General features: G+C 59.1%; 1 protein-coding gene across 1 annotated transcript; it reads left to right on the top strand.

Moving 5' to 3' along the window:
* Positions 1-31: 31 nt before the first annotated feature.
* On the top strand, positions 32-11,636 carry PSMC5 (proteasome 26S subunit, ATPase 5). The gene is made up of 12 exons (XM_037887180.2): positions 32-205; positions 1,210-1,281; positions 2,261-2,330; positions 2,917-3,014; positions 5,764-5,820; positions 6,156-6,386; positions 7,438-7,564; positions 9,062-9,252; positions 9,525-9,623; positions 9,970-10,080; positions 10,493-10,579; positions 11,510-11,636. Exons 1-12 carry the CDS (start codon positions 167-169, stop codon positions 11,561-11,563), a joined length of 1,236 nt encoding a protein of 411 aa, XP_037743108.1. The 5' UTR covers positions 32-166; the 3' UTR covers positions 11,564-11,636.
* The last annotated feature ends 229 nt before the right edge of the window (positions 11,637-11,865 follow it).

Here is an 11,865-nt window from a genome sequence, read left to right as displayed (position 1 = left end):
AGTGTTCATAGTCAGAGAAAGGAAATGACGACTACGCTCTTCTTGCGCGTGCGCACGGGGAAGGGGGTCGAGGCGGCAGCCATCTTGGATGTGGGCAGACAGCTCCGCTTGTCTCTCTACGCCTGCGCAGTACGCGTCAGTTCCCTGACTTGGTCACGGCGCTCAGATGCCGGCGGAGAAGATGGCGGTGGACGGGCCGGAGCAGGTGAGAGACCCCGGGGGGCTGAGGGAGCGGCCGGGAGGAAGGGGCCGTGGGGGCTCGTCCTGCCCTGGGGGCAGCTCCGTGGAGCTGGGGTCCCGGTTCTGCTGAGTCAGGCCGGGGCTGGGATGGGGCCGGGAGGAGGCGGGGGGGTCGGTGACTGGGGGGAGTGGGGAAGGGAGGGAGGGAGGGAGGGAGGGAGGGAGAGGGATAGGAGGGGGTGGGGGAGGGGAAGGAGGAGGAAGGGGGAGGGGGGAGAAAGGGGGAGGGGAGTGGTGGGCGAGGGAGGAAGAGGGGGGGAGATGGGGGGGAGGAAGAGGGGGGATGGGGAGGAAGAGGGGGGTCCAGCCCCCTTGGGTGGGCTGCCCTGGATCTCAGTGCCTGCTGCCAGGGATGCCCCCCGGGCGGTGGGGCTGGAGCACCAGGGCTGGCCACACAGGTTCTCCCACCCACCAGCTCCTGTCCTCTTTGGATTCTTTGCCTGTGACTGGAGCAGCCGGGTCCCCTGAGAGTTTGGGGGGGCTCCACGGAAGCGACCAGAGCCCCGGCCTGCACCAGCCTTGTGGACCTGGGTCTCCTTGGAGCCTGGTGGCTGCAGATGTTAGTTACTCTGGGGCTGCCTCCTACCCTTTGGAAGGGGCCTGTGGAGCGGGCTGAGCCTGCCTGCGCCGGAAGCTGTCCCTGGAGGGCCATTCGGATGCTCCCCACCCGATCAGAGGGTCTCTGGGGAGCCCTGGGGCCGCCTTCACCTCAGATCAAGCCTTTGCGGTGCCCCAAGCTCCAGCCGGGCTGTGGCTCTGAGAGCAGAGGCAAAGGCTCTGGGTTGGTTTATAGCTGGCAGCCAGCTCAGGGGGCTGTTCTGCCAGGCCTGTGGACGGCGCCCTTCTTGGATGGGTCCACCTGTCGCCACCCAGCCTCTGCTCCTCTAGAGAATGAGCAGCACCTCCACTTCGGCGCCGAGGGGCTTCCCTGGGCCGATGGACATGTCCTGATGCGTGCTCTCTTTGCAGATGGAGATGGATGAAGGCAAAGGGGGGACGGGTCTCCGACAGTACTACCTGTCCAAAATTGAGGAGCTGCAGGTGAGCTGCATGTTGGGGGCTCTCTGGCCACAGGGAGTGGGATCTGGGCTGGGGCACCGTTTCTTCTAAGTGGGTGGCCGGAGGGGTAGTAGGCTGATGGTGCTGAGGATGCGCATTCTGGATTGCGGCAGGGGTATTACCATCTCTGCTGGGCAGTTCTTCTCACAGGACCTCCGAGGGAACCAGCAGCCTCTTCCAAGCGATTCTAGTCCATGCTCTGTGACAGCATCTCTGTCAGTAGGGCTGGGGCCTCAGAGGGCTCCCAGCAGGAGGTGTAGGCTGGGACCCAGGAACTAGTAGGCAGATGTGGGGCTTTCCTAGAGCAGCGTTGCTAGCTGTCAGTGGCAGGCGTCTCCAAAGCCAGCTGGCCTGACTCCACAGAAGGCAGGTCTGCAGGGCTAGAAGGGGCCGTTTTGACTGTTGTTCCTCGGAGCAGAGTGGCGGCTGCCTGATAACGGATTGGGGGAGGGGGCGTCACAGCAGCAGTTTGTCTAGACAGAGGCCCCTTGCCCAGGTTTCAGGGTGTTGAGGTTGGTGGTGGTACCCCCACTCCTGTGGCAGGGACAAAGTGACCAGCAAACCCCTTCAAAACGTTCCTTGTTCCTGACGGAGAGGGGAGGCCATTAGCCTGGGTTTGGGTGCAGACCACGTGGTAAGAGACGCTCACAGCTGGGTCCCCTCCCCTTCCAGTGCCGAGCTGCTTTCCCGAGCGGTTCACACTGGAGACGCTAGGGAGGACTCAGTGCAAGGGCTGCCGTAGTGACGGGCGTGAGGCGAGAACGATGGCCTAGCGCTCCCCAGGGAGGAGCCCGGGCATTGCCAACCGGACACACGTGGGCATTTCCTAGCTGCTAGACTGGCGGTTAGCCTGTGTTCAGGAGTGAGCCGACCCTGAGCTGAGGCGCTGTGGTGGGGGCGGTTGTGCAGGGGGACCCCTGGGCTCGTGTGGATTTTATCCCTTCTCCCTCTCTCCCCAAAGCTCATTGTGAATGAAAAGAGCCAGAATCTCCGCCGCCTGCAAGCACAGAGGAACGAGCTGAACGCCAAAGGTAGGGCTCCCGCTGGCCTTCCCCGGCCTCGTCCGCGGTCCCCGCACTCGGCCTCCCCTGAATTGGTGCTTTGAAAACAAGAAAGTTTTCCACATCCCACCCAGGGGGTCGGCCTGGTGGGTGGGATGCGAAGGGTGGCCAGAGCGTACCATGAGAACAGCCTCCTGCAGGGAGGGTTGGATTGTTCCATGTTCTGCCAGGGAGGGACGCAAATCTCACCGGCTGGGTGATCTCTTGTGTTCCTGGTGGTCACAGCCTCTTCATTTCCACCCCAGCGGGAAAGCTGGACAGCCCGTTTCCCAGGCGCACTCTCCCGGGGATACAAAGGCAGGGTGCTAGCTGTTATTCCCCGCCTGAGAAGGAAGCCGGCGCTGACTCCGGAGCATGGCTGCTGTGTCCCCAAGGGGCTGGGGCATGTGGGAAGTTAGCAGCACCTGCCCCCTCTGAGTTAATGGAAGTGGCTGGTTACCCCTGCCCTGGAAATGCCCTTTCTGCTTGGGCCCTGGGCGGGGGCCCTGTGAACAGCCGCTGGCCTCTTTGCTCCTTGGTGGCCAGGCAGGGCTGACGTCTCTTTGTTGTGCTGCAGTGCGCCTGCTGCGGGAAGAGCTGCAGCTGCTGCAGGAGCAGGGCTCCTACGTCGGTGAGGTGGTGAGGGCCATGGATAAGAAGAAGGTGCTTGTCAAGGTACGGAGCTGGGGTGCTGCTTCCTAGGGCCGAGCAGTGCCAGCTGCTGGCTGAGGGCCTCGATGGCACTGCATGGGGGTTCGTGGGTGGGTGGCCAGGCTCATGAGCTCAGGGCAGCGCTGCTCTACTCCCTGACTGGGGACCGTAGCTCTCCTGGCCTTCCCAGGCTGCTGGTGGGCTCACTCCCCAAATGAGCCTGGGAACAGAATCATAGAATATCAGGGTTGGAAGGGACCTCAGGAGGTCATCTAGTCCAACCCCCTGCTCAAAGCAGGACCGATCCCCAATTAAATCATCCCAGCCAGGGCTTTGTCAAGCCTGACCTTAAAAACTTCTAGGGAAGGAGATTCCACCACCTCCCTAGGTAACGCATTCCAGTGTTTCACCACCCTCCTAGTGAAAAAGCTTTTCCTAATATCCAACCTAAATCTCCCCCACTGCAACTTGAGACCATTACTCCTTGTTCTGTCATCTGCTACCACTGAGAACAGTCTAGAGCCATCCTCTTTGGAACCCCCTTTCAGGTAGCTGAAAGCAGCTATCAAATCCCCCCTCATTCTTCTCTTCTGAAGACTAAACGTCCCCAGTTCCCTCAGCCTCTCCTCATAAGTCATGTGTTCCAGTCCCCTAATCATTTTTGTTGCCCTTCGCTGGACTCTTTCCAATTTTTCCACATCCTTCTTGTAGTGTGGGGCCCAAAACTGGACACAGTACTCCAGATGAGGCCTCACCAATGTCGAATAGAGGGGAACGATCACATCCCTCGATCTGCTGGCAATGCCCCTACTTATACATCCCAAAATGCCATTGGCCTTCTTGGGAACAAGGGCACACTGTTGACTCATATCCAGCTTCTCGTCCACTGTAACCCCTAGGTCCTTTTCTGCAGAACTGCTGCCGAGCCATTCGGTCCCTAGTCTGTAGAGGTGCATCGGATTCTTCCGTCCTAAGTGCAGGACTCTGCACTTGTCCTTGTTGAACCTCATCAGATTTCTTTTGGCGCAATCCTCCAATTTGTCTAGGTCCCTCTGTATCCTATCCCTATCCTCCAGCTTATCTACCTCTCCTCCCAGTTTAGTGTCATCTGCAAACTTGCTGAGTTTGAACAAAACCGGCCCCAGGACCGACCCCTGGGGCACTCCACTTGATACCGGCTGCCAACTAGACATGGAGCCATTGATCACTACTTGTTGACAATCTAGCCAGCTTTCTATCTACCTTATAGTCCATTCATCCAGCCCCATACTTCTTTAACTTGCTGGCAAGAATACTGTGGGAGACGGTGTCAAAAGCTTTGCTAAAGTCAAGGAACAACACGTCCACTGCTTTCCCTTCATCCACAGAGCCAGTTATCTCGTCATAGAAGGCAATTAGATTAGTCAGGCATGACTTGCCCTTGGTGAATCCATGCTGACTGTTCCTGATCACTTTCCTCTCCTCTAAGTGCTTCAGAATTGATTCCTTGAGGACCTGCTCCATGATTTTTCAGGGACTGAGGTGAGACTGACTGGCCTGTAGGTCCCAGGATCATCCTCCTTCCCTTTTTTAAAGCTGGGCACTACATTAGCCTTTTTCCAGTCATCCGGGACCTCCCCCGATCGCCATGAGTTTTCAAAGGTAATGGCCAATGGCTCTGCAATCACATCCGCCAACTCCTTTAGCACTCTCGGATGCAACGCATCAGGCCCCATGGACTTGTGTTTGTCCAGCTTTTCTAAATAATCCCGAACCACTTCTTTCTCCACAGAGGCCTGGTCACCTCCTCCCCATGCTGTGCTGCCCAGTGCAGTAGTCTGGGAGCTGACCTTGTCCGTGCGCTCCAGGGGACTGCCCTGGAGCAGGCCAGGGGGAGGGTGAACTGCCCTAGGGCTGCCAGCACACTGCAAATCCATGTGGCAGCAAGGAGCCACCTGTCCCCCTTCCAGCGCCGAGGAGTGGCCCCGGAGGAAAGGGGGTGCTAGACCTGATGGCGGGCGCTCCCTCCGACGGGGAGGAGAGCCATTCGAGATGGCCTGGGGGGCTGTAACTAGGAAGGACGGGCTAAATCTAAGGAGCTGGCTCTGCGGAGAAGTTGGTCACCAGCATGTTCTGCTGGGCTGGGGAACCGTCTCCCAGGAGCAGGAGGCCCAGTGGGCGGGACGGGGTATTAGAAAAGGCTTGAGCCGGAGCAGCCCCTCCCCAAGCCCCGGGGGACCTTGCTGGGCTCTTCCCCCCCCACCCTCGCCCGAAGACCTGGGGCGCTCCCTCGACAGGCTGTGCCTTGCTGCCCTCAGGAGCAGGACTATGTGGACCCTGATGTGCCTGGCCCTCAGTGGTGTTCAAAATGAAGCAGGGCTGGGCCCAGGAGACCACCAGGGGGTCACTAGGGGCCCATTCAGGGCGACTGCCCCAGCCCCGAGAACTGACTGCTTAGACTCTGCTTGTGCAGCGAGACCCACCTGTGTGGGGGCCAGTTACTGAGTGACGCGCAGAGTCCTGGCCCCCTGTGGGACCTGCCCCAGGGCCTTGGCTCTCCTGCGCTGACTGGGAGGTTTGTGGGAGCTGTGCACGCCTGCTGGGGATGAGTGGGGCGGGGGGGCTGTGCACGCCTGCTGGGGGGAAGCCTGCACATGGGCTGGGCGGGAGGAGGCATGTACGCACGCACTGGGGCAGGGAGGAGGCCTGTGCGCGCACACTGGGGCAGGGCAGGGGGAGAGCTGCGTGTGCTTCCCCAGCCCCACCCCACAGGTCTCTGCTCTCTCTGTTCCAGGTTCACCCAGAAGGAAAGTTTGTGGTGGATGTTGATAAAAACATTGACATCAATGATGTGAGTACCAGACCCCTTGGTGAACCCAGCCCTCGGAGCAGCGCTCCCAATGCTGGGGGCAGAGGGAGGCGGCTTGGCAGCAGCTGCCTTCCCTTGTACCTGTCTTCACCAGCCTGCTGGGGGCAGCAGAGGCTGATGCTCCCTTCTGACCAGCTGCTGCTGTCCCGCCCAGGGGGTTCTGTGGGCCCCGCCCCTGCCCCAGCAGCTGCCCCAAGTCCCAGCTCTTGCTGGGGAGGTGCCCAAGCTGGGGCGCTGCGAGTGCGGCAGCTCCCGCCAGCTGGTGCTGAAGGTGAGTGGAGGCCACACTGTGAGTTCCTACCTGTCTGTCTCCAAAGGTGACCCCGAACTGCCGCGTGGCGCTGAGGAATGACAGCTACACGCTCCACAAAATCCTGCCCAACAAAGTGGACCCGCTGGTGTCCCTGATGATGGTGGAGAAGGTCCCGGACTCCACCTACGAGATGATTGGCGGCTTGGACAAGCAGATCAAGGAGATCAAGGAAGTAATCGAGCTGCCCGTCAAACACCCGGAGCTCTTTGAGGCCCTGGGGATCGCCCAGCCCAAGGCAAGCGCTCTGGGGCAGGACTCCCAGCATGTGCAGAGTGCACTCAGCCAGCTGTGCCCTGCCACCTGCCGCGGGGAGGGGGCTCTGCCAGCCGTGGGCATCTCAGATCTGCTGCTCAGAACTGAGCAGAAAACAGCTCTGCATTGCTGGGTGCTGGTGCTCTGCACATGTGCCCTGTCGGGCTTCTGGGCTAGGTTGGCAGGGAGAAGGGAGCCCTCTACCTTCCCTGGATGGTTCCCGCCACCCCATGGAGATTCATTACCAGCTCCCAGTAATGGGGACGAAGGAGCAGCTGGTGACTTGCTGGTCTTGTTCCTACTCTCCCGTGACTTGCTCTGGTTCTCTGGCCGTGTGGGAGGAGGGAGCAGGGAACCACTCACGTACCAGTCACTGAGTGGGTGGGATCCCAGTGCCTGCCAAAGGAGAGGCCCAGCACTCAGGCCCTGTGCACCCACTGGCAGGACCCCCCTGCAATGCTAGCTGGGGAGAGGGATGGCTACTCGAAGGACGTAAATGCTCCCAGTGGAAAGCAGCTGTAACAAGACCCTTTCCCTGCCAGAGCCCAGCACAGCTCCCTGCTGGCAACTGCAGCAGGGCCAGGGCCAAGAGTGGGTGCGAGTCTCCTCTAGCCTCAGCCCTTCCCAGGGGGTGGCAGCTCCTCGCCCACGTGGAGGAGGGGGTGATCCTCAGGGAATGCAGCACAGCGCCCCCTGCTGCCCTTGCTGGAGGAGGCAGAGCTTGAGCAGCCCCCCATGGCGCGAATCCCCGAGGGCACCGCAGGCCTGGTCCGTCCCCACCGGTCCAAAGCCAGGCTCCCCCCCTTCTGGCGGCACTGGGCATGGCTCTGGCAGCTGCGTTCCACTCCCTGCTGCACCCAGGAATTGTGGCCCTGGACGGCTGGTTGGGCCCCCCTCTCCTGCCGGGACGTGGATGGGGTTTATGGGTAAATTGCCCACTAGGTGGCACCAAATGCCCATGTCCGTGCCAGGCTGTGCAGTGTAGCTCCTGCACTGAGCGCCCTCAGCTAATGACACTGCACTGGCCGTTGCAGGGGGTGCTGCTGTACGGACCTCCCGGCACCGGGAAGACCCTGCTTGCCAGGGCCGTGGCTCATCACACTGACTGCACCTTCATCCGAGTCTCGGGCTCTGAGCTAGTGCAGAAGTTTATTGGCGAGGGTAAGTGTGGATGTGGGAACACGGTGGGGTGGGGGTAGGATGGAGACACATGAGTTCAACCCCCCATCCCCAAGCTGTCCCTCTGCGAAGCCTGGTAGCAGGGCATGGGGGGCGATGTGGCCTCTGTCACAGCTGTGGCTGTGGGGCCGGTGTTCCTGTTCTGAAGAGCTGGGCCCAGCGGGGATAAAAATCAATGGTTACAAAAAACCCTACAAAATGGGAGTAGGTGCTGTAATTAAATACATTTTTCTCTTTAAAAATAACATGAAATTATAAAATTCAAGTTGAAATTATTCTGGCCTGTGTTCAAGCCTAAGAGTGTAATTATTAACATTTAAATAACCAATATGCCATGAGCTTTCAAAAGGTCCCAATGTCATGTTACCCATCTTACTATCAGTCCTTACAATGGAGCGAAGGCTGGTTATTTACATCTTTCCAAGTGTCGGTATTTCCAGCGTCTGGGGGAGCAGAGACGCTTTTGGGGTTCAGATTAGCTAACAGGTGCAAAGAATCCTTCATCTGGACTAGCTCATTCCAAATTGAGAGAGCAGCTGGGAGTTGGAAGCTTGAAGCTTGTTTCCCCTTCCAATCTGTGAATAACAGGCAGGTGTGGGAGGATGAGCTCTGCTAACTAAAACCTTGAAGGATGTGGGGCCAGATTTCCAAAGGGGTTCAGGCACCTAAAGATGCAGGGAAGCCGTAGGTATCTCAGTGCACTCATTACAGTGAATGCTTCCTTTATGTAATAAATCAAGCTGTTTTAAATGCAAATCACATTTGACAACCTGAATGTTTTTTCCAGCGCATCTGAGTTAGTTTTATTGAACTGAAACAGTTTTAAAATGCTGGTTTTGTAGATTTAATCAAAATCCAGTTTCCAGCCAAATACAGGTTGACCCCAATCCCAAGTCAAAGAATTAGCTAGTAAATAACTGAATCGTTTCCTGTTTTCGAACATCATAAAGTGTGACAGTCAAGAATCTGAAAACAAAACATGCTGTGAGCTCGTGTGTCGGCCTGGCTGGCAGAAAGCAGCACCAAGTGCCGAGGGAAGGTGGTAAGGGTTGGCCAGGCGATGCTGTGTAATGGTTATACCAGCCAATGAGCATGAACCTGGGTGCAGGGAAATAGCTACAGGACAAACACAAACCAAGATTGCAATCAGTGATTTAAATCAGGCTTTGGTGGTTTAAATCAGTCCCTCCTGTTTTCATGGCCCGCAGCCAAGCCCTGCGCTGAATGCCTCTTGCCCGTGCCCGCAGGAACCAAGTCCAGAGGGCCAGGGCCTGGTCTCCTGGTTCCTGTGACCAGGCTCTTACCCTCGGGGGCGCCATGGTCCCAGCCCCCGGGGCTGCGCTGACCAGCGCGTTGAAGGAACTCTCCATCCCTGCAGTGAGCACGGGGCCGGGGCGCAGCCCTGGGGCTGCAGAGCTGTGGTGGGCCGCGCGCTGTCCTACGGCAGGGCGTTCAGGGGCCCCTCTGCTTTGCTCTCAGGCGCTCGCATGGTGCGGGAGCTCTTTGTGATGGCCAGGGAACACGCTCCCTCCATTATCTTCATGGACGAGATCGACTCCATCGGCTCCTCGCGCTTGGAGGGCGGCTCCGGGGGGGACAGCGAAGTGCAGCGCACCATGCTGGAGCTCCTCAACCAGCTCGACGGCTTCGAAGCCACTAAGAACATTAAGGTGCGTAGAGCCTAGCATGACCCTGGCCTCCTGGCCACTTCTCGGCCCCACCGCGAGTCTACCCCACACGGCTAGGCTGGCGCCCCTCCCACATGCTCAGGGTAAGAGGGGAGTCAGCTGCCCCGTTTCTGAGCTGGGAGCCAGGTGACTTGGCAGGGTCACAGACAGTGGCTTGGCTGGCACCCAGAGCCCCAGCGGGAGGGGGGCACTTGCCTCTCACTGCGGGATAAAACCCCAGCTCCTTTGCACAGTGACAGCCTCCTCCCCTGCAGGTGATCATGGCCACTAACCGGATAGACATCCTGGACTCTGCTCTGCTGCGCCCAGGCCGCATCGACAGGAAGATCGAGTTCCCTCCTCCAAATGAAGAGGTAATGGGGGCGTTCCCCTGTGGCAGGCCCCTTGCAGGCTCCCAGGCCTGGGTGTGCATTCTCTGTGTTCTCAGTGCTATTTATCAGCAGGGCATCTCCCCATCCCCAGCGTGCATTCGCCTGCGGGCCAGGGACAAAGGGTTGAACTCTGCTTCTGTAGTGTCATGGCACTGAAAGGGTCCGAGTCCCAGCCTAGACCCACAGATGTTCTCCCTGTGCTGGCAGTTCCTTGCCCTGGCTGACCGCTCAGGTGCTGGACCCCTTCTTGTCCTTCACCCCCCTTGCTGGGGCTCTCCGCACAGGCTCGCCTAGGCTCTTACCCCCCTTGCTGGGGCTCTCTCTGCAGGCTCGCCTAGACATTCTCAAGATCCACTCTCGGAAAATGAACCTGACACGGGGGATAAATCTGCGTAAAATTGCGGAGCTGATGCCAGGAGCGTCTGGGGCCGAGGTGAAGGTGAGTAGCTGGGCCTGGAGCTCTACAGACTGGTGCAGGGGCAGCATGTGGGACAGGGAGCAGCTGCCCCTGATTAGCTCTGGCTGGAGCTCGGGGCTCTGGAGCGTGTTTTGAGCCAGGACAGGCTTCCATTGAGCTGCCACGTGCCTGCTCCTTGCATGTTCCTGGGGCAGGCTGGGGCCCTTTCAGGAAGTGCTGAGCTCACTGCGTTCCCCTGGAGGGATGCAGATTGGCAGGAGACATACAGGACTCCTCCGTCACACCCTGCCCCTCTACCAGGGAACTGCTCTCCCCGTGTGAGAAGATGGCTGCAGTGTGTGGCTAGGCGGGTGTGTCCGGGGCGGCTGGGCGGGGGTGGGACACTGTGCAGAAAGGGGAGTGACTGTTTTTCCTTGCTCTTGGTCCCTTGCAGGGGGTGTGCACGGAAGCCGGCATGTACGCCCTGAGGGAGCGGAGGGTGCATGTTACACAGGAAGATTTTGAAATGGCTGTAGCCAAGGTAAAATCCCCCTTGCTCTGCCCCAGCAGCGGGTGGGGGAGGTGGCTTCAGTGCACTTTAAGGGACCAATTGCAGGCTCTTCCGTTCCTTCAGAGCTGCTGGCCGTGCCCCTGGTCCAGCTGGCAATGGCTGGCCTGCCAGCCCCCTGCTGGAGAAGTGGGACACCCCAAAAGAGAGGTGTGGGGAAAGACAGGCTAAAGGAATGCAAAGAAATGAGGGGTCCCCCAAAGGTAGATGGAGGGCTGCTCATGCGCTTGTCCCCATGCAGCCAAAACAAGAGCCCCCAATAAAACCCCGTGAGGAACTTTTACCCCATGCCCCTTTGGCCGTGAGCTCCACAGGTACCAGCATGACTCAAGTGGTAAAATCAGAGTGGAAAGGCTGAAACCCTCCTGCCACCTGCCCTGGCTCTGCTTCTCCCACCTTCCTCTGCAGTGTTGGGCCAGGTGCTGGCCGTGTCCCAAGCTGCTCCCTCTGGCAGATCCTGGGCTCCCAGTTCTGTTGCTGGCTGCTCAAGAAGGGATCAGCCTGTGGCTGAGTCGCTCAGTGTGAAGTGAGAGCAGCTGAGAGGGGAGTTAACTGGCTTTAGGGGCAACCCCTGGGGCCTCCCTGCTGCACAGAGACCCTGCTGCTGTAGTGTGCTGGCCTTTGCAGCTGTGCTGGGGCAATGTGCTTCCCAGCTCCCCAGTAGCTGATTCCTTCCCTGAGCTGTGCACTTTGGGGGATGGGCTTTTACTGCTACTGTCATTGCCCTGCCTTTGGTGAATGCCAAGGGGGCTGTGGCCTAGGCAGTGCAGTGCTATGGTGCCTTAAGCTGGAGTGCTGGGTCCTGCCTCAGGACAGTGGCTGAGGACGCATGCAGGTGACTTCACTCAAGGCCTGAGTGCTGGATGCAGGGCCTAACCCTTCCCTTTCTCCTCCCCCATGCAGGTGATGCAGAAGGACAGCGAGAAGAACATGTCAATCAAGAAGCTCTGGAAGTAACCGGGGGCCTGAACCCTGTGTGCTGGGCACTGGCCCCCTCACCTTTTCTCTAATAAAGCTCTGTGCTGGCTGAGTTACTTCCCCTCAGACTCTGGCTGTTGGAGGGAGGGATATGACCAGGGGAAAGCAGCCTCTGCACCTGCCAGCAGCTGGGAACCCTCACTCCCCCTTAGGTTACAGATCAAGGAGCCTAGAACCCCCCAGCCCAGCTCCTGGCTGTGGGATGGGGACTGAGCAGCCAGCAGGCTAAACGCTAGTGGGTCCCCATGTGGCAAAGGGGACACAGTGACTGGCCCTGGCTT

The sequence above is a fragment of the Chelonia mydas genome, chromosome 27 (assembly GCF_015237465.2).
Source record: "Chelonia mydas isolate rCheMyd1 chromosome 27, rCheMyd1.pri.v2, whole genome shotgun sequence".
NCBI classification, from domain to species: domain Eukaryota; kingdom Metazoa; phylum Chordata; order Testudines; family Cheloniidae; genus Chelonia; species Chelonia mydas.
This window is presented reverse-complemented; position numbering and strand designations above follow the sequence as displayed.

Bases quoted from the DNA above. Each gene is read 5' to 3' on its own strand.
- PSMC5 (XM_037887180.2), top strand. From the start codon at position 167: ATGCCGGCGGAGAAGATGGCGGTGGACGGGCCGGAGCAG. The intron at 206-1,209 runs GTGAGAGACCCC...CTCTCTTTGCAG, and splicing joins CGGTGGACGGGCCGGAGCAG to ATGGAGATGGATGAAGGCAA. The intron at 6,387-7,437 runs GCAAGCGCTCTG...TGGCCGTTGCAG, and splicing joins TGGGGATCGCCCAGCCCAAG to GGGGTGCTGCTGTACGGACC.